This window comes from Aspergillus affinis (assembly GCF_023601865.1).
Source record: "Aspergillus affinis strain CMG 70 chromosome Unknown NODE_69_length_187866_cov_87_282759, whole genome shotgun sequence".
NCBI lineage: Eukaryota > Fungi > Ascomycota > Eurotiomycetes > Eurotiales > Aspergillaceae > Aspergillus > Aspergillus affinis.
The window spans coordinates 155259-181759 of NW_026515850.1; the positions used below are offsets into that span (position 1 = coordinate 155259).

Consider the following 26501-nt stretch of genomic DNA (forward strand, 5'->3'; position numbering starts at 1 on the left):
TGGGTGCGGGTCACTCACTCTTCCAGGGACGTCGTCCGGACTGGTTCGGTAAGGTACTCGGTTGGCGTCCACGAGGGAAGATATCCCATCTTTATCTACCAAACATGATCCTGCCTCCCTGTCGTTCTGTCTGTTCCCTCAGGCAGTCCCTAGGTAGTAAGTAGAAAACGGTAGGGCAGGCTGGAAGGGGTTTAGGCGTGCAGCTCTGCGGGTGACCATCCCGGGCGACAATGAGGTAATCGTACATGAGATGGTCACGGGATGCCTAGGCATGTGATGTCTCCCCAGTCGTGGCTCGTGTCTCTGGCTGTGGCTGACCCTGTGGCTGGTGCCTTGTTCGGTCCTCTCCGGCGACCGGCAGACACCACCTGCGCAGAGCCAAGTCCCCTTCCCGACACTTTTTTCCTTCCCTCACCAGAAGAACCTCCGAGTGCGTCCCCGTTGCAGACAACTCGGTTTTGCCCGTCCCTGAGTTCTCTGCCATCTTCACCATGGCCTCAATGGCTGCTCTTAACCCATACGGGCACCTGATCCGGTCCGGTAAGTTCCAATTACCCTGTCCTTCCCCCCGGAAAGAAACCGTACCGTCGATTGGAAATCCTGACCATCAAAAGCCCGCACCGGCGTCACCTACCTCCCTCGCCGCACCCTCACGTATACCGTCCCTCGTTTCGCCCAAGAAGACGGTCCAAATGGCTCCAACAACTCGTCCGACTCGCCGCAACCCAAGGGTGGAGCCCTCTCCTCCATCAAGAACTTCTTCTTCGGCGGGAAATCCGCCGCGGAGAAGCCCAAAATCACCCGCCGTGCCAACGCCCCCCTTAAACGTGAGGGCTCGCTGAGCGCCGACTCCATCTTCGCCGAGGACGAGGCCTCCCCGAAACTCATTGCCACCGGCCGCACGCCCAGTCGCAGGACCGCTGCTCAGCCCGCCGAGGGCGAGGAGGAAGCGGAGTACACGTACGCCGTGGACGGCCGTAACCGCGAGACGATGCAGACGGCATTGGACCCCCGTCCGAACGCCCGTGTCCGCTGGGAACGCAAGATGGTGATCCGCGAGGTCCGTCGTCGTGGTCGGATCAGCAAGACGGAGCAGATCCTGCGCACGGAGCGCGAGTCCACCTCCAAGTCGCATTGGTTCAAGACCTCCGTCAAGAAGCTGGGTCCTCTGGCGAGACAGATCGCCGGCAAGAACATCGACGAGGCCATGCTGCAGATGCGGTTCAGCAAGAAGAAGGCCGCCAAGGACGTTTTGGAGCACCTGAAGCAGGCGAAGAACGTCGCCGTCGTTCGCTCCGGTATGGGTCTGGGCGCTGTCGAGGGCGACGCCGCCAAGAAGGGCGTCACCATCACTCTGAAGTCGGGCCAGCGCAAGACCATCACCGACCCCAGCGCCATCTTCATCGAACAGGCCTGGGTGAACCGCGGTCCGTACGGATACGACTACGACCACCGCGCTCGCGGTCAGATCAACATGTTGCGTCCCCCGTACACCTCTCTGTCTGTGGTGCTGAAGGAGGAGAAGACGCGTATCCGGGAATGGCAGGTCCGCGAGGCCGAGTCGCAGCGTAAGCGCAAGACTCAACTCTGGACTCAGCTTCCGGACCGGAAGATCAGTGCCCAGAACCAGTACTATAGCTGGTAAAAAAAAGACCTTCTATGTATTCTTTTCCCTCTTCTTCGGATTTTCTCCCTCCTTCTCCTTCCTCAGACTTTTAACGAATAAGGTCAGAAAGAAGTAACGGTTAATTTTCCCTTTTTTCCATTTCATTTTCGTTCGGCGTTTATCATGTATTATCTCTTGTTTTCTCCATTTTCCCCGTCTTTTAGACCGTTCGGAAATTCTCCATCTGGCGAATATCAGCGTCTGTGACATTCAGCTTTCTTTGCATCTGATTGGCTTTGGTCTGGAGTGAAGCCCTCGATAAGTCGGTTCGAGTCGGTTGCTGGGCTCTGGGGTGGTATGTAGTAGAGCAACCGTACCTCGGCACCGGTGAAAAATTCAAGTGTACAATATTGGAATATACATCACATACACCTCTTGGTTCATTGTATATTATATAAACAGGCAGGAAGTAATGAACTCAAGCCCCGTGGGCCCATAATCCCCTATCCATCGGATCCCCCTTACACTCCGGCTTTCCCGTCCAGTCATCCACCGGCCAAACCGGCAACGGCCCCTTGATCCTCTCAGCCCTCACAAGCACCGGAATGACGCCGCCCGTCGCCAGCGCAAACTTCCGATGCCCGACAACTTGCAACATACTCGTAATCGCGCCCGAGTGCGCCGTCAACGACAGATACGTGTTGTCGTCGTGCCCGAAGATGTCCTGGAAGAGATCCCGGAAGCGGACGTCCCGCGCGGTATCGCTCTCCCGGAGATCGGGGTCATACAGGGGGTCTTCCTCGGCGAAGCCCTCCTCGAACCGAACGAGTGGGTATTCGGCCTGTATGGCGGGTTTGGAGGATCGGGAGTCGCAGGTGTGTAGGCCGATGGTTTCGCGGAGGAGCTGGGTTGGTTAGGATTAGTTTTGAGGGGAGGAAGGAGGAAGGGAGGCAGTGGTGAGGGTACCTCTTTAAGAAGCGGCCTGAACGGCTCCGTAAGTGGCAGACCGGTCCCCTTGAATGTGATGCTCGCCGTGGCGAGGCATCGATTCAACGGACTCGCGTAATATGATTGCGGTGCCGGGATGCCGGTCTCGATCTGCGAGAGCCAGGCGCGGTGGGCGGTCCCTGCTTGCGACTCACCCAGCTTGGTGAGTCGGGAGTCGACCCAGGTGCCGTTCTCATCCCCATCTTGGAGCGACCAGTAGCACTTTTGGATTGTTAGTATACACATATGCCATACGCCGCGGGAGGGGGGAGGAACAGAGGGGGGTAGAAAGGGAGAAGGTTAGAACACGTACATCCCACAATTCCGTGCCGTACTTCTGCTCGGCGACGTTATGGAATCCCTCGCCGTGGCGTCCGAGAAAGAGAAGTTTATAACTGATGTCGGACCCGCTGTTCTCATTGAGCACATCAATGTGGTGAGCTAGACGCTGCCATTGCGTCTTCTTGCCCTCCGGGTCAAAGTCCTGGTCTGTGTCGTAGGACCGAGAGATCAGTCCAAAATTGGACGAAACCTAGATTCATCCGGGTTATTGTCCGATTGTTTATATAGTACAGTCTATCACAAGTTCAATGAACTAGTTAGGGGATGATGAAACTCACATAATCAAACGTATCCGGATCGGTCTCCGGATCATCCTGTAAGAAGAACCCCGGGACCGCGGAGAACTCGAGATGAGACTCGTCTGAGCGAGCTTCCGCCATCATGAATAGACCGGCCACGAGAAGGGTGATTACGAGGAGGACGGGGCTTGACGGCCTGGGTGTTAGCTCACTTGTTTCTCCGGTTGGATGATCGGGTCCCTCTATCCAACCAAGACGGACATAGATGCTTACATGACGACGGTGATTCGGAAGAATCGGTTACAGTAGCGGACTACAGGGTGAGGACGCCAGGGCTCTCTCGTGTCAGGCTCGAGAAGTGGACGATAGCGAAGTCGTTGAGGCGCCGAGGAAAAGGAGAAGGCCGCCATGATTGGGCGTTGATTGGCGGAGGAAGGTGGGTGGGGTCGCCCGGAGGAAAGCGAGAATCGAAGAGCGGTTTTCTATCGTTGAAGACACCTCGCGGATCTCATCAAGAGATGTAGCGAGTAGAGCTCGGGTCCATGACGGGAAGAGATTGAACAGGTAACAGATCTTGCGTTGTGGTGGTTGTCCCGACGGCGGTTGCTGCTTGCGGCGAACATCAGCCGGGACTACCAGGTCTTCCGCAGTCATAGGATCTCCAGTCTATCAGTTAAATCAAAGTATATACAAAATGATCCATTACTACCTAATCCAAACACTATTTTTGACAGATATATTAACAACAGGGAATCAACAGCGCAAAATTTTCAAACCACCGCTAAGATAACAGGACAAATCAAAAACACAGCACAGAACACGCTCAATGAACAGACAGACCAAAATCAAACCACAACGCCGGACTGATTCAGTCCCCATCCCCTCCGAACAAACGAAAAACGTTTAGAAGAGACGATCAGGAACCTTTCTAGAAGATTTCCTGCCCATGAGGTGACTGATGCCGACTTTTGCCAGAAGCGGGAGAATGCAAGTGCAGTATTGTACAGTCCTGTACAAACAGATAGAAGGGGCAGTTGCTGTTGGACAACGATTCCCTCGTTGCCAAGACCATTCGAGCCCGTCGTGCGCTGTACAGTCTGTAGTTGCACGCATTCTTGTCCCGTCCGGCTTGTGGGTCGTAGACGCCATCTCTGGAGAAGTCCTTGGCCGAGAACCTGGTCGTGGTCGCGTCCATGCACAATCGTGCATAGCTCTGGAGACCCGCGATTGGAAAGCGGTGGACGCCGCGTCGCCTGGACCGCGTTCGTGCTCGGTCGTTGAGCGGGGTTGGCCGTGGACGATTCTTGTACTGTTTGGCTTGCAAGTAGTCCCGTCGACGAAGAAACATGGTTAACGCCGCCCCTAGGTATGTATTCCCTGATGGGCGACCGTACCTGTAGCATTACTCCTTGGTCTGGAGAGCTAATCGGGCGCTGCACATGGCAAGGCGAGTGTCTCGTAGTGCCCGACTCGGGCGACGAGGCGCCGGGGGTAGGACTGTTGCGATCCACAAGAGCTGCCGACTTCACACACTGTTGCGTGTTGTTCTGTCTCAGTTTCGTTTGTAGGAGAAGTCTGTCGTGGTCCTGGCCGCGAACGTGAAGCTGTGGAGCGTGCTTCATCGGTCTAAGTACTTCATTCGTGGTAGAAAGAAGCGACCCAGCCATGTCGACACGAGAAATGGTAGCTTCGAGGCAGTTGCACTAGGTCCAGGTTAGCGAACATGTTGCCAGGTAAACCTGACTCAAACGGGAGACATACTCTTTTGTGTTGCTTTCTATGTTTCTCGCAAGCCCCGTGCTTGCGAACCTTGATGTAGTTCTCTTTCTGGGCCCGCGATCGGGGCTTTTGCTTCTTCGGAACGTTGGAAGTCGTGTTCATGTTCAAGTCCAATACGAGCTCCATCCCTCCGGAGGAGGCATCAAGCGTGGAGGGAGGTGTAGGGGATTTGCTAGTAGGCTCGGACAGGAGGGTGGTAGCCGGGCTCCCGTCAAGAGAAGCATTTGGTCGGGCAGTCTCCGACCAGCAGGGCGAAGGAAACGAGGTATTTGAGTCCGAGAACAGTTCGATATCAGGCAGAGACACATCCTGGAGCCGCTGCATATGCAGCGCAATGGATGCCTCGATACGCTTCTCCTTTTTGGAGGCGTAGCCCGCACCCGTCGCTGCTTGGGACTCTACCATCTGGCGAATGGTCGAGTAGAACTGATCATTGTGGCCTGAGAATTCAGGCGACCACGTGCCATCGTAGGTGGAACCTATGGACCCTTCGGCCTCGGATGTCGAGGGAAGTTGCAGGGTCTCGTTAGGGTTCGAGATGGATTCGGTGCCGAGAGCATACTCTCCGAACAGGTTCTCGCAGTCCACCAATTCCGGGAATGGCGCCTGGGAGCAGGCGCCGATGTTGGAATTCCAGTTGGACGCATCCGCCTCGGTGTAGCTCAGATCCAAGTCCTTGGGGGAGATTGAATCTACCGAGGTGGAATTGCTGTCGAAATCGCCCGAGGGAAACTCGAAAAAGCTGTCAAAGTCATACCATTCGTTCTGGTGCGACGGAGAATCCATTTGACACAGCAATTGATTGGCCGACATGATATATAAAAGAGCGATTGAAATTCACAATATAAAATCAAATATATAGCAGAGGAGTTGAGAGTATCCAGGGGAACTGATCTGGAGCCAACGGTGCTATTCCGGATCAGGGACTAGTAGAGTCAAAGTCGAGGGGTCTTTTTTCTTCTGTAAGACAATCTGGTCAAGTCCAGCCGTAAAGGAGCGCGAGTATCTTGACAAGCGTTGAGCTCGAGGCCAGACGTTCTAAGGCAAAGAAATGACTAAGGAAAGCGACGAGAACTGGCAGTCCGTGGGAATAAGAAGAAGGAAGAGAGACAACGTCGACGACGATAGATCGAGGGATGCCTGAATCTGACGGGGTCAAACCCGCCCGCCGCCGCGCTTTCCCCCTTTCGGATCCCGACGAGGGCCGCTAAGCCTCTTTGGGTCCCCGACGCCCGCCGTCGAGTCACATGGGTGGACCCAACACGAGGCCTCAACGAACAGGCTGCCGCGGTTGCTGCCTTGGCTGTCAGGCTCTCGACAAGCTCTAACCAGTAGTAGGCTATGTCCTGTATAGGTAGTAGGTATATGTACATGTCGGGATCCTCCAGTTGATCTTCTTAGAGTATCGAGACATCACAATCCCTATAGGACTGTGCCATCAGTCTGTGTTGAGCCCAAGCTTATTAGTGCTTATCAACCCATGAATTTCCCTGATATATAAACGTACTCCGTTTGTATCTTACCTGATGAACATAATATTTTCATATGATCAGGAAACCGCATGACTCTAGTTCAGCAACTATTTGCTTCATCAAACAGATAATTCAAAGGACCATTCACTCGAATATCACTTTGTCACCTTACTCTTTTTTTTCGGTAGCATAATAAAAAGACCTTGTTGTGTTCAACCGTGGTGCATATCAAAGCCATTTTATCATAGCTGCACGACCCTTCAAAAAACAAAGAAAATATTAGAGCCTTCCATTGATGGATTCATATAACTAAACTCCTTGTTCTATAATATTCATAGCATCTCACAGTGACTGTCCTTCTTTGTAATCAAAAGTACACAAAAAAGACAAGCAAATTGTATTGTGCTCAAAACAATGAATCCACCAAACCCACATACGGAAGATTCCGTGAACGCAGTACATAGCAAACGAAGACCCGGAATATATAATATAGGATGTCTCAAAACCTTGTACTAAACCACACCTATCTGCCATTGCTCGTTAATACCCTCGCAATCTAGATTTCTTATACTCCACTACACTGATCATGGCTCCAAAAAAGGCAAAGAGCCAGAAAGCTAACAAGAGCTCGAAGGTCAAGGTAGCCGACAAGAAGAAAAAGGGACAAGCTACCGCGAAGATGTCAAGAGCGCAGACGGCTGGCAAGATCTCAAAAGTCAAGAAGACCAAAAAGAGCTCAAAGGGTCGACCAGCTCGCAAGAAGTCAAAGACCTCAACTCCCGACACAGATTCAGAGGCCCAGGAGACAGAGGCCCAGGAGACCCAGAACGAGTCAAACAACCAGGTGGCTGAAAAGGAGACAAAGGAACAGACAGCCAGCAGGAAACGAAAGGCCAGTGAAGCGGGAGATCTGATCCTTCAAGAACCCGTCGAGAAGAAGGCCAAAAAGAGCCCAAGGAGCCGACCAGCTGGCAAGAAGTCGAAGGCCACAAACCTCAACACCGATTCAGAAACTCAGGAGGTAGAGGCTCAGGAGACCCAGAACGAGCCAAACAACCGGGCGACTGAGCAGAAGACAAAGGACCAGACAGCCAGCAGGAAACGAACGACCAGTGAAGCGGGAGACCTGATCATTCAAGAACCCGTCGAAAGTAAGCCCAAGATCTATCACAGTTTGAAGTTTGAAAAGCCCAAAATCAAGCCTTCCCAGCGGGCTACCGAAATCATCGCTGCGATCTACTGGGATATCAACAACGTATGCGTAATGCAGGACTTCATGGTGAAGAATCAGAAACAACAGCACCCCGAATTTATGACGCAGTACCACGAGGCACAAAAGGTGGTGCGCATGGCAGTTGACTTCAAGCTAAATGCTCTGAGTCCAGAGGAGAAGAAAGTACGCGAGGTGAGGAATATCGCAAAGTTTTGCCACAATTTCGGATGGAGGACTCTGGCGATCTGTGCGTGGGCGGAAGGATTCCGCAGAGCATGCTTAGAAGAGACGAACCCCCGAGTTTGGAAGAAATTGCTCAACCTCATTCGAGAAAACTCAGAGAGCCTGGTCTTTTTCGCTCGATTGCGGAACCTGGATTGGAGCGGTCTGCTGCTCCGATACTCCAACCACCACCCCATCCCGAAAATCAGGAAAAACCTGGAGTGGTTTTACAAGCGGATTGGAAAGGATCATCCGCACCATATTATGCGAACCATTAGCGGCGGACTGCGCACGAAGCGCCATAATCAACGAAAACAGGAGCACATGGACGAGTGTACATTCGACCCAGCTGATTGGGTTATAGACGGCCAACAGGTAGAGGACCCCACAATCCGTCAGGCGAGACACGGAGACTGCGCCTTGTGCGGGTCAAGCGAGCTCTGTGAATGCAAGCCGGGTCTTCAGGTAGCAGGTCTGGTGGAACTGGTCGAGTATCCCGTAAAATATGCCGGGATTCGGGCGTTGACGAACTTCAAGAAAGGGGAGATTCTGGCGGAATACGTGGGGGAGATCAAACCCGAGGATTACGACGATGGCACTTACGGTCTTTCTCTTCAGACCGATGCTGATGGTGACGTCGTGCTCGCAAGTATATCGTCCCAGTTCAAGGGGAACTGGACTCGATTCATCAATCACTCCTGTGATCCCAATACCGAGTTCGAATTTCGGTCCATTGGGAATCGGGTGCGAATGACAGTAGAGGCGCGCCGGGACATCTCCATCTTTGAGGAACTCACCATTGGCTATGGGGATTGGTACTGGGAAACAAAAGAGTGCAAATGCGGAGAGCCGAACTGCATGTCCAAAAGGGGCAGCTAGGTTGTCAGGGATATCGAGATTCAATGGGGGACTAGTGGGAAGAAGAAGTAGGGGCATATCGTGGAGATGAAGTCGGTTTGGGAGATTCGGCAATGCGAACCACCCCCGCACCGCTGCACGTGCGGGGAAGGCAATCATTACTGTTCCTCTAGTTTCTCGCATTCCAATCCAATTTCAGTCTCCTTTTCTCTCGATCTCTGTCCAGTCCAATTCCAATTGCACTAGCTCCAATCTTCCTGCGTGGTGCCCGTCATCTACGGTTCCCGCGCATCTAGACCTACGTCCATCACTGTCCTCTGACGACATCCGATGTATATACAGGGGAAGCAAGGGGTAGTCCTTTCAACTTCGTGCAACAAGAAACAGCTCTGCTTAAACTTATGACCCTCTGACTTTCCAACTCAAACATTTAAGACATATTCGCCTCGCATACCAATCGGAGATGCGTCCTCTACAACGCCAATTGAGTCGATTCCAAGTCGGAGGCCACTTAGCGAGGCCGGTACTCGCTCCCACCAGGAGGAGCTTATTGACCCAGAGCTATGCCCGGGGACCACTGGAGGTATATATTAGCGATAGTTAAAATTTAGTGAGCTCTGCTGACCTTTACATTTTTCCCGTGACATAAGCCCCCCTTGCTGGAATCCACAATTGGCGAACATTTCTCCAAGATCGTCCAGTCGTATGGTGATCGAGCAGCGTTAGTTACTGCACTTCTCCAATCAGACTCAACACGGAGCTAATATCCTCGCCCAGTGTCATTTCAATGCATCAAAGTGACAGAGTAACCTATGCAGCCCTGGATGCTAAGAGCAACGCCCTTGCGCGAGGCCTTGAGTCTGTCGGCGTCCGCAAAGGGCACCGTGTTGCAGTAATGCTTGGTAATTCTATGGAACATGCTATTGTATGAACCCCCGAGCTTGCCTCATTCCAATTAGATCTAATCAGTCTTATATAGGCAACTTATGCGCTGTTCAAACTTGGAGCTATTCTCGTAAGTCTCGTGCATGAGTAAACCTTTCACGCAAATCCCTAATGTTCTAGTATAGGTCCCCGTAAATCCTTCGTTCAACTCAACTCAAGTAGTTTCGGCGTTGAACCACCTTGATACAAGTCATTTTATAGTCAGCGCCGAGTCCAACCTCCCAAGAAAGCAACCACGGAGCAACATCCCCCTCCTCAAACATATAATTCAGGACCTTGATACGGCAAAGCTGGAGTCCGAATTGATTCCCTCGCTCCAACAAGTCATATTTGTGGACAACTCCAATGGCCGAGTCAACAGCTCCGAATATAAGTCTCTTACCCCCTACTCATCGATAATATCCTCTGTCACCGCCGATATCAGTCCCCTCCCGCCTCAGAACCTCTCGCCCCACGATATCGTCAACATACAATTCACATCCGGCACCACTGCCATGCCCAAAGCAGCCTGCCTCAGCCATCGCTCTATTCTCAACAATGGATCCCAGATTGGTGACCGAATGCGTCTGACCTCCCAGGACGTCGTCTGCTGCCCCCCACCACTCTTTCACTGCTTCGGATCCGTCCTCGGATACATGGCCACCGCGACGCACGGGTCGGCTATCGTCTTCCCCACGGAATCATTCAACGCAAAGGCCGCCCTAACCGCCGTGCAAGAGGAGAAATGCACCGCCCTCTACGGCGTCCCGACCATGTTCCTCGAGGAGCTCAAACTCCTCGAAGATGGCGAGATCTCATCCGAAGGGTTCGAGTTTCTCCGCACAGGCATCGCCGCAGGGAGTAGCATCCCAGCCGAGCTGATGAAGAAGCTACATCGGGTGCTCAATCTCACCGAGCTTACTATCTGTTACGGCATGACGGAGACCAGTCCAGTGTCTGCTATGACTACGACCGATGACCCCATCGACAAACGCATTTATACAGTCGGTCGACTGATGCCGCACGTCGAAGCTAAAATCACCCACCCCGCCGACCCAAGCCAGATCCTCCCCGTCAATGTACCCGGCCAATTAGCAGTCAGCGGATACCTCCTGATGAAGGAGTATTGGAACGATCCGCAGAAGACGTCCGAGGTGATGATTGCAGACGAACAAGGGAAGATATGGATGTTGGTGAGTCTTCCCACCCTCAGATCTACATATAAGGCCACAACAATAAACTAACGCTCCCCTAAAGACAGGCGACGAAGCCACCCTCTCAGAAGACGGCTACATCGCCATCACAGGCCGAATCAAAGACCTGATCATCCGTGGCGGCGAAAACATCCACCCGCTGGAGGTCGAGAATTGCCTGCTCACGTACCCCGATGTATTAGATGTTTCGGTCGTGGGGATCCCAGATGAGCGATACGGCGAAGCCGTGGCAGCATTCATCATTCCCCGCAGTGAAATCGACGAGGATAGATCCAGCGAGATGATTAAAAAATGGGTCAGTGAGCGTCTAAGCAATCATCTAGGTAAGTCTCTTCTCTCATTTTTAGTTTCCCTGACCCTCAACAACAAGAAGGAAAAAAAGAAGGAAGGAAACTAGATGGATTTGCATTGAAATCAATCACGAACATCAACTAAACTCGTCAATACCAGTGCCTAAATACGTTTTCTTCCTCTCCCCACCCGACACATTCCCCAAAACAGCGAGCGGCAAAATCCAGAAATTCAAACTAAAAGAAGACGCGATAAAAATCTTGAAGGAGAAGAATGCTACGAGCTGAGCTAAGCTAGGTTAAGATGCGCAGGGCTAATTGGAAAATATCACATGTTTCGGAACTCAGCGATTGTATATCTTGTTCAAAGTCTCGCTTATCTATTTAGACGTCATCCAAAAGGTACTTTGTGAGTCATTCTGCTAGGCAGCTACAACACCATGGTATCGTCTTCTGGACATGTTTTCTTTGTTCGTCGTCGGGAATATGTAATATTAGGTCACGGAAATGGAAACACCCTGCACCTGAGCGAGATGCGCGATCTTGAGGGTGCCCCGGCAGACCATTTTTACTGTATAGCAGTAACCATACTTAGCTACGAGAGAAAGCGGACAACCAGTGGAAACCAATATAATTTTATTTCCAAGTAGACAAAACGAAGATTGAAGATATGATACAAACAGAATTCACGATACAAAAAAAAGTCGTCCTCCCACCCTAGATGTTGAATGCTAGTCCAAAAGCCATATCCCAAAACTCCATCCATGCAGGGTATAATCTATCCAAGCTCTTAACATAAATAAAAAATCAAACCATATCCACCCAAGTTAGGCATATAAAACAAAAACCTTTCTTTCTTTTTATTTTCGCGAAAGAAAGGAGAAAAATGAAAAAGCCACGGAAGACTCGAGCCTCAGGGTATTGATGGGGATATATTTCGCTCTCCCACTTGCGTATATACTCTTGCTCTTGTTTGAATTTGTCGCCGGATGTGCTATATCCTCAACCATCGTACAGCATGAAAAGAAGGCACATGGCGCACGACCAGGCGTCGAATGCGCGGCCGTCGTAGAAATTTGCTGGAAGGAAGTTAGAAGGGGTATCGCTAGGTTGGATGGATGAATGGATGGCCTTGGACTTACGCCCTCTTGCCTCGGGAGCCTTCATCGGCAGAGATCCGCAATCGAGAAAGCATGTGCTCAGGGGGTCGGATTTGCATAAGGGTTCACCGGTCATCGCAAGGCCGAGATCGGCGATTTTGAGATGGCCCTCTTCGTTGAGAAGCATATTCTCAAGCTTGATGTCGCGGTGAGCGACGCCCTGGCTGTGCAGGTATTCCACGCCGTGGAGGAGCTGTTCGAAGAGACACAGCTTCTCGTTATACGTGAGATGGTTGTCCTCGGCGCGTTCGAGAACGTCGCCATTGGCACAGTACTCCATGACGATGCACCAGCGACAGTGACGAGCACGGAGCCGATGAGTTTTGTCCACGTTGGGATGGTTTAGCCGGCTAGCGGCGTCAAACTCATGATAGACTCTGTCTGCGTAGTCTTCCTCCTCTTCCTCGGAGCCCTTAAGCACCCCCTTTACTGCGTAGGGCCGGTTGCTGTCCCTCTCGTGCATGAGATAGACTTGGCCCCAGCTTCCACTACCGAGCTTTCTCGGGGCATAGTAGGAAATACGGCTGTGGATGAACTCAGCCTTGAGGCTGGGAGTATTGCAAATAGAAGGACTTTTTTTTTTTGGAGGAGTTAGTCGCAGACGAACCACCGGCTTGGGTGCTGAGACTTGCAGTCTCTTGAGTGGAGTCATGCGAGCCTTCTTGGAAGCGCAGCTTCTAGGCTGGATAGCTGCAGCAGGCATTTTGAGAGAAAAAGAGAATAAAAAGGGGATGAAAGGGTATAACAAATGTTCTTGTAAGCGAACGCAAGTTCCAGCCAAGATCTGGCTTTGATCTTGACGAAAAAAAGAAGAGGTTATGTGGATTGTCGAGTCGCAGTCAGAGAGATGGAGAGGAAAGAGAGTGACTCAGGGAGAGAGAAGAGCTGCCAACTTAGGGCACGAGAACTCTATAGCCAAAATCATTCATCATCGCCCGGCTTCATAGTCACGGGGTCTGTGAATTGAGTCAATGGGTGATGGACATGGAACAGGGGGAGTCACGGCTGAAGGCCGGTAGCGAGCAATTGATCTATAGCGGCTTCCCCTTCCGGTGCCTTGACATGTCCTGCTAAGAACTAAGAACCCAAGTGTTCAATGCTTGGCAATATGGCGGAATGCAGAGCCCGGAACAGAGATTCCGCCATGATGCCAAAGAAGACCTGGATTGACACCGAGTCGGGTCTTCTTGATGTGTACGACAACGGTGGTAATAATGATGATGTATCTTTAAATAAAGTCCATGATATAAAAGCAGAGAGATCTATGAGTATCTTGTAAGAAACGATGTTCTATTCATAGCTATGACACAACAGTTCTCAGACTATACACAAGCACCCAATCTTTCAAGAATGATATACACCATCCAAGAGCTCCATACCCCATTGCCTTTGCACGTAAGAAAGACCCAATGATCAAAATCTCTGGTCTTTCTCAGGCCATAGCATAACGGCAAGCTCATATGGCAAAGGTATGGTAGTAGATGAGACTCGGTTGGCCAGTGTCACCTATCATCTCGGGTAAAGACCAGATGAAATCGGAAGAGATGCAAAGAAGATGGAACATTCTCTGGAGAGAGTGAATAACACGCCACGTAGACTGGCAGACATTAACTGCACAGGCACCATTGCCAACGAGGGGACGTATCCGGCACCTTGTAGGCCAATTGACCACGGCTTTATCGAGCATCGAGGGATGCAGCGTAGGCTGTTGATTCTGGTCTCGTGAGTAGGTGGTTGAAGCAACGATGGGAGCCCTGAGTACATTACTGGGTATCCATCCTATGCCACCATGCTCTGTCGAGTCTAATTTTCAGAACCCGCCGGCAGCGACATACCCAAAGTGAGACGGCCGTAATTAGGAGCTGCAGAGGAACGCCGGCTGTAACCACTCCCAAAAACCGTAGTAGAAGGAATACAAAGCAGAAAGCAGTATTTCATGCTTCCAGTGTCTTTAGAAATCCTGGATGCCCGTTTCTCCTTGCAGCTGGGACCTGACATCTCCATTGGCCTGGTCCACCATCCAATCCGGTTCCTCGTCCTCGAAGTATCGCTCCTGCTCCTCATTCCAATCGTCATACTCGTCATTGTCGTCGACATTCGGATAGTCAAAGTCTTCATCTTCTCCGCGAATAAAGCGCAATGTCATTTCCCATCGCCACAGTTTCTCCCCCTCTTCTTTACTCGGCGGAATCTCGTCCCGCTCTTCCGCAAGAATCTCTCCGTTGGGTCCGCGCGTATAGCTGAACAAGGCCTGAGGGTCTGGATGTGAAAGGGCATCGAACTTGGCCTCCGAGCGACACAGATCCGCTTGGAGCACGCCGGAGAACCCTTTGGCGCGTCCTTCGGCTTCTCTTTCGGCCGGAGTCTGGAAACGGCGGATTAGGCGATCGTACAGCAACGGGTCTGCAAGGCTGGAAGATTAGCTCGGAAAGTCTGCTTCCTTGCAACTGACAATTCAACCAGTCGCAAAGGAATGAAACTAGGAGAGAGCGAGCGGACCAGCAAGCTCGAGATCAGCTGAGAAATACTCGGGATGCGCGTCTAAATATCGTTTGCGCCGATTCTTCACCTGCGTCTCGCGTGAGAGAGGCGCAGTTGTTGTCGGCGCAGCTGAATCAGTTGGGACATTCATCTCCGGTTGCAGCCCCGTTCCTTCGGGGAATAGTGGCATGGTGCAATATGCGACGGACAATGCAATAATAATGAGGAACAAGGAATAACAGGAGTGAGGGGGAAACAGAAAGAAAGCGGAGGCACCGAGCGGCAAGCAGCGGCAGAATGCGGAGTGGCATCATCCGTTACTAAGAATTACTTCTCCAGCATGAATCCACTTCCTTCCATCAGCATCCCGAACTGTTTGATATTATTGGCAGCAGAGGGTGAAACAGTCAGTTTCACTTCCTTTGCCCACCAGGTCTTCTGGTGAGTCCTGCTAATGTCCAATCTAGTTTAGTTCAAACAATTCCCTTTGACCCTGTCATATCCCTCTCCTCCCTATCAAACAAATAAAAAACAAACACCTTTGCTTGAGATAATTACTCTATATTGACCAACCCTTCCAGCCAGAAACAAAGCTCCCATCACGTCTGGGAGATCTCCAGTTGTGACGCCATGGCTTTCGCAGATATGCTGCAGCGGCGCAACAGGAAGCAGTTGTCGACGGCCGCCGCTTTGCTGGCCCTCACTGCCTTTTCCTCATATGTGTTCTTGTTGAACCTGGCCCCCGTCTACGGCTCTGGCCCGTCCCATATCTTCCACGGCTATGGGGTCGCCATAGTTGCCGCTGCCGGTTGGTTCCTGAAGGACCGTGTCCAGCAGCTGTCGGCTCGCCGCGCCGTTTACCTGCTGCCCGTCATGGCCTTCTGGATTCCTACTATTCAATATCTCTTGTTTCAGCAGAGCTCCGAGCTCGGCAACCCGACGGGACCTATTGTCACCACGGCCGTCGCCTTCTATCCATTCCTGCTGCTCTCCGTGGCCTGCGCCGGAAAGTTGATGCAGTCCGGTCTGAACCTCGACCGTCACGGTGATCTCGTCATGGAACATGCTCCTCTTCTGGCCTCGTATGTCGTTTACTCCGTCGGCGAGCACCTTGCCAAAGCATTCACCTCCGTTACCCTGGGAGTGACGTTCTTTCTCTCGCGAACTGGCCTGCAACTTCTCATTGCGGGCTTGTATTCTGCCGTCGTGCCCTCCAAGCTGCTAGTCCTGGCCATCCCGTCCATCATCTTCTCCTTCACCTCCAATGTCCATCTGCCGCTTGGCAGCACCACTGCGGCCATGGACGCGGCCATTCGCACCGAAGGTTTCGCCCTTGTCGCTCGTCAGGACTCCTCCACCGGATACATCTCCGTCCTGGATAACCTGGATGACGGCTTCCGCGTGATGCGCTGCGATCACAGCCTTCTTGGTGGCCAGTGGAATAAGGTCTACCGTAACTACAAGCCCGACGTCAAGGACCCCATCTACGCCGTTTTCACCATGCTGGAGGCCGTTCGGCTCGTAGAGCCCGACAACGGCGTGCCTCGCGTTGACGCGGGCAGCAAAGCTCTGGTTATGTATGTTCCGTCACCTTGTCTCCTAGTCCTTCAGATTATCGTTCAAATCCTTTGATCATCCTGCTAACTGATACTAGCGGTCTCGGTGTCGGCACCACTCCCGCTGCCCTCATCACGCACGGCATCGAAACCACCGTCGTGGAGATCGACCCCATTGTGCACAAGTTCGCTCTGGAGTACTTCGACCTTCCGGCCAACCACATCGCCGCCATCGAAGATGCCACTGTCTTCGTGCGTCGTGCCCAAGAATCGTCAACCGCCCAGTACGACTACATCGTGCATGACGTCTTCACCGGCGGCGCCGAGCCCGTCGACCTCTTCACTATCGAGTTCCTGCAGGGTCTGAATGCCCTTCTGAAAGATGACGGCGTGATTGCCATCGTACGTTCCCCTTCCCCCTCCTTCTCACACTTCCCTTCCCATCCCACCCCCCAAGGAATCCACCACTAACCAACTCCCTCCAGAACTACGCCGGCGACGTCTCCCAATACCCCGCCGCGCTTACCGTCCGCACCATCGAAGCCGTCTTCCCCTCGTGCCGCATCTTCCGCGAAGAAGTCGGCAACGACGAAACCGCCGACTTCACCAACATGGTGATCTTCTGCAAGAAATCCTCCTCCCCGCTGACCTTCCGCGACCCCGTGCCGGGCGACTATCTGCGCAGCAAGTTCCGCGAGACCTACCTGATGCCCAAGCACGAGGTCGATCCGTCCGCGTTCATGTCTGTTAGTGAGGGCGGTCGCGCGGTCCTGAGGGCCAAGGAGACTGGTAAGCTGCACAGGTGGCAGGATCAGGGCGCGTTGCAGCACTGGGAGATTATGAGGAAGGTGTTGCCCGCTGCCGTTTGGGAGAACTGGTAATCTCGTTTTTGTTTTGATTACCGAGATTCTCTTATTGGTCTAGACGGGTTCATGATAGGGAGACATATAGAAAAGGTTGATATATTGTATTATAGAGTTGGAATTGCTTTGTTTGGTGGGATGTGAGATATCTAGTTTTGGCTGGTCATTTCACTATTTCAAAAGTTAGCGAACTGGGCTAGCACCCCCTATCCAACACCAAACTCCTTAGGGAGAGTGAGACTGAGTCGGAGATCCAGTTAGGTCCCCTACTTTTCGGACACATATAATTGGGACATCGTGTAGGAGATAGTTGGATATAGCAGGATACAAACAAAAATGCTAGGTATGCAGTGCTGGAACACTCTACCACAACAATCCGATGATTTATAAGAAATCGATTGATTCACATATGCTATCCCTCTTTCTCGACTCCTGATCCAGCCACAAATCCATTCTGGTATCAAAAACAAAAAAGAGCGTCTCGCCAAGCCAGTATTTCAAATATGTACTGTGCGCAAGGTAGGGGCATAAAAAATGAAAAAATAAAAGTACAATCCAAAAAAAAGGGTTGAAAAAGAAAATAGAAATGGAAGATGAAAGTTGGATAAAAGAAGTCCGCCACAGTCCATACAATATCTCTTCTCCTCTTCCTAGTCCGAATAGGACTCCTACTCCGACTGATACTACGCCGACGGACTACCTCGTGGACTTCCGGATGGTTTCTTAACCAAGCCGGCGAAGAAGTTCGCCAGGGCTTGATTGTGAGCCTTTTCGTTGCCGGGGGCCGGGGGCGACGAGACTGTTTCCTTCCTTTGAGTTTGAGCGCGACTGGCCTCTCTCTCCTGGATTTTATAGAAATATGATTAATTTTTCTGGTCTGAAAGAATGAAAGAATTAGGATTTGTCGGTTGGCAAGGGTACGGACCTTAAGTTTTCGTAACATATCATCGGCGTCGACCTGGATTCCACCCATGTTGAATTGCACGGGACCGATGTGCTCGTTCACGCGGCCGCTGTCCTCCAGAGGCGACATTTCCAGCTGAGGCGGCATCTTGTTGACCGCGCGGTCCTTCTCGTCTTCGATCTTGAGTTGCTCCAGGAGTTCCTGCTGTTTGCTGAAGAACGTCTGCATGTCAGTGGTCTCGACCTCGATCTTCTTCTTGTTTTGTTGGCTAGCGAGCGCCAGCGAAGTGTCACGCTTGGGATCCTTGATCGTCTGCTCGAAGATGGCCACGGCGCTGGTCCCTTCCTCTAGTCCGGCGGATGCCTCGTCTTTGGGCTCTTCCTCCTCGACAGGTCCGTAGGTTAGTGGCTCCGGGGGTTCTTGGATCTCGATCGACCACGCAGTCGAGATTCCTTCCATGTCGAATCCATCTCGGATGATCCGGATCTTTCCCCAGGAGTCCCAGTTCGATGGCACCAGGATCTTATCCCGGTCGATCACGTTATGTTTGAGTGATTGTCTCTTCAGCAGTGAATGTATCCCCAAGGACGAATGTAGGAGGCTCTGAAGGGAGTTGGCGAGGAATGGTGTGGTGTAGATAAGAGAAGCGCCATCTGTCAACGATTAGAGCGCCGTTCGCAATAGCATCTCGGCAAAGGAAGGAGACAGGTCCTCACGTTTGAGAAGAATGGTTCGTAGGAACTGAAGAATGAAGTCAAACTCTTCCTCGTGCCAGCCGTGGTCTTTCTCCAGCTTTTCGATCTTATCCGCCTGTAGAGGTCGAAAACCAAAGGGTCAATATTTTGCCTAATCTTCCGTTCTTTGAGGAAAAGATCACATACCCCCTGGCAAACCACACACATGGGAATGCCTAGTCCCTCATCCCATTCACCGGGGCCTAAAGGTATCGTCACCGGTCCGCCAGAGCTGGTCAGTCCCTGCGCGCCCGCCGAATTGGCGTCCATCCCCCTCTTCCGGTCTCGCCAGTCTGTCATGGTCTCCTCCATCACGATCTTCGTCTCGTCGTCGAGAGAAATGAGCACGTGTCGCAGGAGACGGACCCATTCCCTCAATTGCCGGATCCAAATCCACGGTTCCGACCAATCGAGGAGAATTACCACCAGTGTTTCCGGGACAGAATTGGGGGTGAGGAGGGGTTTAAGGAGGGGCGCGAAGGACAGCGAAGGTTCGGAAAGCAGATATGCGGACACGCGTGCCAACGTATCTAGAGGCAATTAGCTCCACCGGGGGCAAATGATTCACGCGGACACCCAAAATTGCCTACCTTCCTGGTCGGCGTCCAGCACATCCTGATATGTGTATCCCAACGCGAACTGGTTGGCGACAGGCGGAACTCTGCCCTTCCGTTTCTCGTTTGACAGGTTAGGATCCGACGTGTCGGCCGCAAAGGTCTCTAGAAACTCTCTCTGGCTTTCCGGCGTACCTCCTAGAGTCCAAGCAGACACCGTTAGCAACGCTAGACTATCGACAAAGAGCGCATCGGCTCGGACATGTCGCAGTGGGAAAAAATGATCAATCAGGGTGAAGAACAGGGTGACGACGAACCGAGAATCAGGAGGTTCTTCTCCGGCAAGCGCTTTCCATTCGCGACGCTGTCCAGCATCGACGACCAGATATTCTTCTTCGGTCCATCTTTACTCGACGGTCGGCTGTTGTTCCCCGTGCTGAGTTTCGACCCGTGAAATTGACTGGACGTAGACATTGTCTGTCTCTGAAATTCGACTAGTTCTCAGCCGGCGCAAACCATTCCAGGTGCCTGCCAGAGGATGAAGTTCACGCTCCGACCGATTTGACGCGTTGAGCACGGAGGGTCTCTCTTTGTAGCTGCTTGTTCTTCGTTTCCGACTATCGTGGTTATGGGGCGGACAGGGTCAGGGGATATACGGCGCCGATGGCCGATAGACACACAAACGTCCCCTCCCAACAAAGGAAGTATTTCCGACAAGTCCAGTCGGTGATTTCGACGAGACGTAAGGGGGTGGGAGAGAGCTCGATTGCGAGGCGGAGGGTTGAATGAAACGGACAGTTTGTAGAGGGGAAAGTCGGTCTCCCTGTAAACAATAGTAGAGTAGAGAGAGTATTAAGAGTGCGGGTGGGACCTCCCGCGGAGGCGCTTTTTGCAGCTTAGTCGATTCCCGCCCGTACCGACCTGACCTCCACCACCACCACCACTTCGCCCTTGGGAGATAATACAGCCGGCCTGTCGCCCTGTGGCTGCATCGTGACAATGAATACGATCCGTCAGATTCAGGCCCTCAACAAGCGCGAGCTTGAAAATGCCATGTGAGTAGGCTCTGTCTGTCCCTGTCCCTCTTGTCGCCGTCACAAGGTACAGCTCTGCGACAACAAGAAAGAACAGCTTTTTACTGACTATTGGACTGTCCAATTCAAGACCCCCAGAAGCATCATGGCACGCCGATTACCGAGATACGGCCTACATCTTCATCGGTGGTCTCCCCTTCGATCTGTCCGAAGGCGACATCGTGACCATCTTTTCGCAATACGGCGAACCCGTACACGTGAACCTAGCGCGCGACAAGGAAACCGGCAAGAGTCGAGGATTTGCGTGGCTGAAATACGAAGATCAGCGCAGTACAGACCTGGCCGTGGACAATATGGGCGGTGCGACGGTCATGGGTCGCATGCTGCGTGTCGACCATGCCAGATACAAGCGGCGAGATGACGAGGAGGAAGGCGACAATGTCGCCAAATTAATGGGTGATGCGGAGACGACGAATGACCGGGGAAATGATTCGGACCATGAGCGACGAAGACGCCGGAAGAGACGGGGCAGTGAGGAAGACGACGAGCCTCGACGACGACCTTTGCTCAAGGAGGAGAAGGAATTGGAGGAGTTGATCAGAACCCACGACGAAGAGGATCCCATGAAAGAATACTTGATCGAAGAAAAGAAAGAAGAGGTTGCACGAGCGTTGGAGAGGGAAAGTAAATCGTCGCGGAAACGAGACTCCAGCCGCGACAGATCACGTCGCCATCATCGTCACCACCGTCACCATCGCCGCCGGCATGACGACGATCGCTCGCGTTCTCGAGAGAAGAGCCGGCGGGACTACAGGTCGCCGTCAAGGGAGGAGCGGTCGCATAGGACCCGGTCGCCATCCCGCAGAGAGAGATCCTACAGAGACAGAACGCCAGTGGGATCCCGGTCACCGGAACCACGGAGGACTCGAGATAGGCATGATCGGCATCGATAAGTGTCAAGAATTGGGTAAATTATTAATTATTGCCAAGTATAACCATGGCATCTATCGGTCGTTTAAGAATAAGACTCTAGTCCGTCAAGGAAGGACGACCAGCGACGGTCACCCAAGTCGAGAAACATTAGCCATCAAGGAACATGCTTCTGGGCCCTGACCTCTGTGTCTGACGAAAGAAAAGCACAGCTATTCTGCCAGACCTCGCGCCGCGATGTCACCAATCACCTTCACTAGGTTCAAGCAACCCGTGTCAGGAACCACCATCGCTAATCAAAATAGAGAGAGCACCTAAAATAGCACTCTAAAAAATCATAATTCATATCCTCAGAAGTCGTGGCTGAGTTCTCCCTTCCCTCTTTAGCCTCCCCCTAAGTATCGTTTCCAACCTTCTCTTACACAAATGCGTTTTCCATCATCTGCTTCGCGGAGAGCGAATTTCTCCCAACGCCCGTCGCGTCCCGAGCCAAGCACTAGGATCGTGCGGTCATCAGCCCAGCCTATGACACCTTTCAAGGGTCGACCGAACGATGTTCCGAGAGGTGGGACATAGAGCGAACCCGGAGCTCCTTCGTCGCCAATCTCAAATGAGGCGCTTGCGAATGAGTAGATATCAGAGAACACCCGAGGCAGCAAAGGAATCTTCCCCAGAATGCCCCATTTCAGGCTGGTCCCTTCTTCAGGCGGTGAGGAAGTGGCCGGGGGATGGTTGGCAGGGTTCCGTGGATGAGGGAGGTCGAAGACATGTAAAGTGGACTTGTCAGATGTAACAGCCAGCATGTCATTCGACGGCGAGATGGCGAGTGAGAAGATGACCGCTTGGTCAACTCCACGTCGAAGTTCAGCCATCTTCGTACAGTTACTGGTCGAGAACACCCTGACCAGAGTCCCCTACAGAATCATCCGGTCAACATTCCGACGCTATGTTCAGAAAATAAACACGACTGGGGGCCTACCATTTCGCTCGCCGTGGCCAATACCTCCCCATCAGGACTCAGTGCCATCGCGCGAAGAGGCGAACTGTGCGCTGGAATAATGCTCACGTTCCCGGTCTCCAGCTCCACGATTTGCACTTGCCCGGGGGAGCGCCCCGGGAAAGCCAGCAACTTCTGTCCCAGGCAGGCCAGGCCTACCGGGTTATCCGTCGTCTCGAAGACCGAAAGTTTCTTAGGCGGGTTCGAAAAGGCGAAGATATGGATACTATTCAGCAAAGCGACGACAATGCGCGACTTGGACAGGCGGACACCGAGGACGGAAGTGCGGAATTCTAGCGTGATGACGACTTTCTGTTTCGCATCATCCCAGATAACCAGCTATACGGGGAGGCTGTGTCAGTCGAGGTGCACGAGTGTTAGAGAAAAATGAAATCGCCTACACACCTTATTTTGCGGGAACTTAGGCTGCCTTCCTCCACCGACGATAGCCAGATAGTTTGACTGACCCAGCATCACTGCGACGCCGATGCCAGCGTTGAAATCTAAAGGGATATGGCAGACCGATTAGCAATGCGCACGGCGTAGGAATACTTGCATGAGCAGCGGAGTACGCTATGTACATACCCCTTGATACCTTGAGTTCGCATGGGTCGGCATTAAAGACTACAGACGACATTCTCTTCTCAGCTTGGTGGTTTCCAACAGCGGGCAGCCATCCATATAGAGGCAACAATAGAGGCCTTACCGCAGAACCCAGTATCTAAGCCAACCGAGAAACAACTATTTTCATTATTGAAGGTTGCCGAGAGGGAGTAAGGCCCGACCGACTCATCGATAACCTGGCGAGTGTTCATATTGACGGAGTGCTAGGACTGCCATCAGTTTAAGAGACCAGGCAGATGCAGTTGGAAGCTTGATCATCCGCGGTCCAGAAAGCATGGAAGGCCCATCAACGGAGATCGACAAGGCAGCGGCCAGGCGCTAGGCCGGTCTGGGAGGAGGGTCAGGTGAATGGTCTTGGCATTGCCTGGCTGCTCTTCACCGTTAAACTAACTATAGTACACTGTATACTCGGTGCAGAACTACAGGGCTTTTCCGAAAGACGTTGGCTAAGTAAGGCCGTTTGCTACCAGCGTGGGGCCTGCAACGCCTTCATCTTGGCCAGAGTGACTCGATTCCAACATCTACTTTCGAGCTGTTTCAAGCAACTCAGTATAGGTAAAGGGTCTGAATGCGCGACAGTCACTTATCTCTGTTTCCACTCTATTTGAATATTCTCGACGTTCTATCGTACACCCCGTTTCTTGTCAAGTCCACCTATTCTACCAAGTCCATGGAGTACATACCATTAAGACATACTCCGTAGACCACAGGGATGTGCTGCCTCAGGCCCTTATGTCTTACATAACTGAGGGTACCGTACGGTGGTAACCAATACGGGCTACGGCGGCCCGCAGCGACCCACGGTGGCGGAGGAAACGCCTACAGCTGCCCCCAACCCCTGAAAAGCAAAGAGGGAATCGGACCGGGGGACCAGAGTTGAGCCAAGCTACTCCCAAGGGCCACTAAACAATGCAGCACTCCTGTCGTGGCAAGGCGGGATCATACGTAGCGGATTTCCCAACGGAGAATCATAGCAGACAGGTCCAGAAGGATATTGTCTGTCTGCGCATATCATACAATAGTTCCACTATTGATCTTTCTCTTCTTTGGGAAACACCATAATGGCGGCCTGAGGGATCCAATGCCCCGGATTGGACAGGTAATTTACACCGATACTGTTTCGGTACCATAGATACCACTGTGGAACGTTGCTGATACCTCAGGCTCCCAGGTACCGTACGCAAAGGAGCCGCTGTGATTGGCCGAGCCTCCATGAATGCCGCCCAAGGGAAAGGGGATAGGTCACGTTACCCCCTTCTGGTATTCGTTCTGACCATACGGGACTGCCTCTGACCATACGTGACCAGACGGTAACGGGGAGACCCCCTAACTGCCAGATCAGATTAACGCTCTCTCGCTCTCTCTCTCCCTCTAACGCACCTCAGGAGAGAGCATCCACCTCCATCCATCCTTCCTATCTCTTTCACCTCCCTCCCTCTCTCATTCCCTTCCTTCAACCTTCTTCCTCCAGGTTCTTTGATCCGCCTGCCGCTCGCTTTCTCTTCTCTTTTTCTTCACTTCATCAATTCTCGCTCCGTCGTTGTTTTCTTTCTTCCTCTCCCCCCTCCCTCTCCTTCCTCTCCCCTTATTTAGCCCACCATGTCGTCGGCTCTCAACGCGGTATGTTCCTCACTTCCCCTTTCTATATTTGCTCCTCCGACATGAGAAACTTCCCCTCCGACTCGTCGCCAGTCCCAATCGTTCCCGTATGGGTTCGATTTGGGACCGAATCACCACTTTTCGTCGGGGCCCAGTTTCTTACAAAGATAAATCCTATCTCATACTCCAGATAAAGCTCCGTCGCAAGAAGAATGTCAAGAAGGGTATCCAATTCTGTCTGATGGTCTGTGGTGCCAGCGGAACCGGTACGTATTGGAATCTCGGTGTTGCCCCTGACGGCCGCAGGCAAACTGACTAGGTTCCCCTTTTCCGAACAGGACGTACCACCTTTGTCAACACCCTTTGCGGAAAGACCGTCCTCGAGGGCAAGGATGCCGACGACGCCGCCAACGCTCACATTGAGGAGGGTGTCCGCATTAAGCCGGTCACGGTCGGTAAGTTGGTGCCAAACATCCATGGGTTGCACAATTCGGGGTTCGAACAAGACTAACGCGGGGTGGTGGTGATGCTCAGAGTTGGAATTGGACGACGAAGGCACTCGAATCTCCCTCACCATCGTTGATACCCCGGGCTTCGGTGACCAGATTGACAATGAAGCCAGGCAGGTGGTCCCGCCAGCATTTCCCACCATCCTGAGACTGACCGATTTTCTTGCAGCTTTGGCGAGATTGTTGGATACCTTGAACGCCAGTACGACGATATCCTTGCTGAAGAATCACGAATCAAGCGAAACCCTCGCTTCAGGGACAACCGTGTCCACGTTCTCCTGTATTTCATCACACCAACCGGTCACGGCCTGCGTGAATTGGACATCGAATTGATGAAGCGCCTCTCCCCTCGTGTCAACGTTATTCCCGTCATCGGAAAGGCCGACTCCCTCACTCCCGCCGAATTGGCCGAATCGAAGAAGCTGATCATGGAAGACATCGAGCACTACCGTATCCCTGTCTACAACTTCCCCTACGACATCGAGGAGGATGATGAGGACACCGTGGAGGAAAATGCCGAACTACGTGGGCTGATGCCCTTCGCCATCGTTGGCTCCGAAGACTTTGTGGAAATCGACGGTCGGCAAGTACGAGCCCGGCAATATCCCTGGGGTGTGGTCGACGTTGAAAACCCCCGGCACTCGGATTTCTTGGCCATCCGCAGCGCTCTTCTCCACAGCCACCTGGCCGATTTGAAGGAAATCACACATGACTTCCTCTACGAGAACTACCGTACCGAGAAGCTTAGCAAGAGCGTGGACGGAGCTGCTCCGTACGTATTCCCCCGGTCAAGTTGTCGCATGAAATGGCATGCTAACCCCCCTGATAGTAGCACCCAAGATTCGTCGATGAACCCCGAAGACCTAGCAAACCAATCCGTCAGACTGAAGGAGGAACAGCTCCGCCGTGAGGAAGAGAAGCTTCGCGAGATTGAGCTCAAGGTGCAGCGTGAAATCGCCGAGAAACGCCAGGAACTGTTGGCTCGCGAGAGCCAGCTGAGGGAGATCGAGGCCCGCATGGCGCGCGAATCCAGCCAGCCTGAAGGCGCCAACGGGGATGCTTAAACGGTTCTTTTTTTAACCAAAGGAAACCTGTCTTGTTGCGCGGCGGCACCCGATCGGTGTCAACGTAATGGAATTAGCGGCATGGCGGTTGTAATTGTTTTATGGGGATAATATTGACAGTTTATTCACGTTAATAGCTTTTCATGTGAAAGGGAGGGAAGTTCCAATGACAGCGTTTCCCTTGATTTTCGATGAAACTGGCACCATCTTCTTTTTCTTCCCCTTCATGAGACAGGAAGATTCGGACATAAAAGGAGGATTGGAATCTTGGCTGCCGCCTCCCATCTCTCTCTTCTTCTCCTTTTTTCTTCTTGACTTCTTCCATGTCTTCCATTTAATTCGACTG

The 26501-nt window shown here is 52.4% G+C and overlaps 11 protein-coding genes across 11 annotated transcripts; 6 read left to right on the forward strand and 5 right to left on the reverse strand.

The window, feature by feature from the left end:
* Positions 1-491: 491 nt before the first annotated feature.
* On the forward strand, positions 492-1645 carry KD926_009529 (mitochondrial 54S ribosomal protein uL22m; the record flags this gene model as incomplete). The annotated part of the gene is made up of 2 exons (XM_053102177.1): positions 492-540; positions 615-1645. The coding sequence occupies 2 exons, from the start codon at positions 492-494 to the stop codon at positions 1643-1645; spliced, it is 1080 nt and encodes a 359-aa protein (XP_052954367.1).
* Positions 1646-2084: 439 nt separating this feature from the next.
* On the reverse strand, positions 2085-5739 carry KD926_009530 (histidine phosphatase family protein; the record flags this gene model as incomplete). Its single annotated transcript, XM_053102178.1, has 7 exons — positions 2085-2510; positions 2573-2815; positions 2907-3125; positions 3214-3370; positions 3539-3840; positions 4194-4877; positions 4936-5739. The coding sequence occupies 7 exons, from the start codon at positions 5737-5739 to the stop codon at positions 2085-2087; spliced, it is 2835 nt and encodes a 944-aa protein (XP_052954368.1).
* A 1272-nt stretch (positions 5740-7011) lies between these two features.
* KD926_009531 (SET domain protein) lies at positions 7012-8739 on the forward strand (the record flags this gene model as incomplete). Its single annotated transcript, XM_053102179.1, has 1 exon — positions 7012-8739. One exon carries the CDS (start codon positions 7012-7014, stop codon positions 8737-8739), a length of 1728 nt encoding a protein of 575 aa, XP_052954369.1.
* Positions 8740-9505: 766 nt separating this feature from the next.
* KD926_009532 (putative AMP-binding enzyme) lies at positions 9506-11434 on the forward strand (the record flags this gene model as incomplete). The annotated part of the gene is made up of 5 exons (XM_053102180.1): positions 9506-9643; positions 9698-9733; positions 9789-10835; positions 10900-11179; positions 11307-11434. The coding sequence occupies 5 exons, from the start codon at positions 9506-9508 to the stop codon at positions 11432-11434; spliced, it is 1629 nt and encodes a 542-aa protein (XP_052954370.1).
* Positions 11435-12148: 714 nt separating this feature from the next.
* KD926_009533 (putative serine/threonine protein kinase) lies at positions 12149-13009 on the reverse strand (the record flags this gene model as incomplete). Its single annotated transcript, XM_053102181.1, has 1 exon — positions 12149-13009. The coding sequence occupies one exon, from the start codon at positions 13007-13009 to the stop codon at positions 12149-12151; it is 861 nt and encodes a 286-aa protein (XP_052954371.1).
* Positions 13010-14257: 1248 nt separating this feature from the next.
* KD926_009534 (uncharacterized protein) lies at positions 14258-14977 on the reverse strand (the record flags this gene model as incomplete). Its single annotated transcript, XM_053102182.1, has 2 exons — positions 14258-14709; positions 14806-14977. The coding sequence occupies 2 exons, from the start codon at positions 14975-14977 to the stop codon at positions 14258-14260; spliced, it is 624 nt and encodes a 207-aa protein (XP_052954372.1).
* Positions 14978-15127: 150 nt separating this feature from the next.
* KD926_009535 (spermidine synthase) lies at positions 15128-17224 on the forward strand (the record flags this gene model as incomplete). Its single annotated transcript, XM_053102183.1, has 4 exons — positions 15128-15228; positions 15369-16364; positions 16442-16745; positions 16829-17224. The coding sequence occupies 4 exons, from the start codon at positions 15128-15130 to the stop codon at positions 17222-17224; spliced, it is 1797 nt and encodes a 598-aa protein (XP_052954373.1).
* A 665-nt stretch (positions 17225-17889) lies between these two features.
* On the reverse strand, positions 17890-19872 carry KD926_009536 (dynein family protein; the record flags this gene model as incomplete). Its single annotated transcript, XM_053102184.1, has 6 exons — positions 17890-18048; positions 18132-18763; positions 18827-18920; positions 18992-19374; positions 19435-19596; positions 19716-19872. The coding sequence occupies 6 exons, from the start codon at positions 19870-19872 to the stop codon at positions 17890-17892; spliced, it is 1587 nt and encodes a 528-aa protein (XP_052954374.1).
* A 525-nt stretch (positions 19873-20397) lies between these two features.
* KD926_009537 (uncharacterized protein) lies at positions 20398-21385 on the forward strand (the record flags this gene model as incomplete). Its single annotated transcript, XM_053102185.1, has 2 exons — positions 20398-20453; positions 20563-21385. The coding sequence occupies 2 exons, from the start codon at positions 20398-20400 to the stop codon at positions 21383-21385; spliced, it is 879 nt and encodes a 292-aa protein (XP_052954375.1).
* A 360-nt stretch (positions 21386-21745) lies between these two features.
* On the reverse strand, positions 21746-22996 carry KD926_009538 (phosphatidylinositol-3,5-bisphosphate binding protein HSV2; the record flags this gene model as incomplete). The annotated part of the gene is made up of 4 exons (XM_053102188.1): positions 21746-22276; positions 22342-22698; positions 22765-22862; positions 22945-22996. 4 exons carry the CDS (start codon positions 22994-22996, stop codon positions 21746-21748), a joined length of 1038 nt encoding a protein of 345 aa, XP_052954376.1.
* A 1586-nt stretch (positions 22997-24582) lies between these two features.
* aspA (putative septin AspA) lies at positions 24583-26155 on the forward strand (the record flags this gene model as incomplete). The annotated part of the gene is made up of 5 exons (XM_053102189.1): positions 24583-24603; positions 24773-24848; positions 24921-25041; positions 25261-25863; positions 25921-26155. 5 exons carry the CDS (start codon positions 24583-24585, stop codon positions 26153-26155), a joined length of 1056 nt encoding a protein of 351 aa, XP_052954377.1.
* Between the last annotated feature and the right edge of the window lie 346 nt (positions 26156-26501).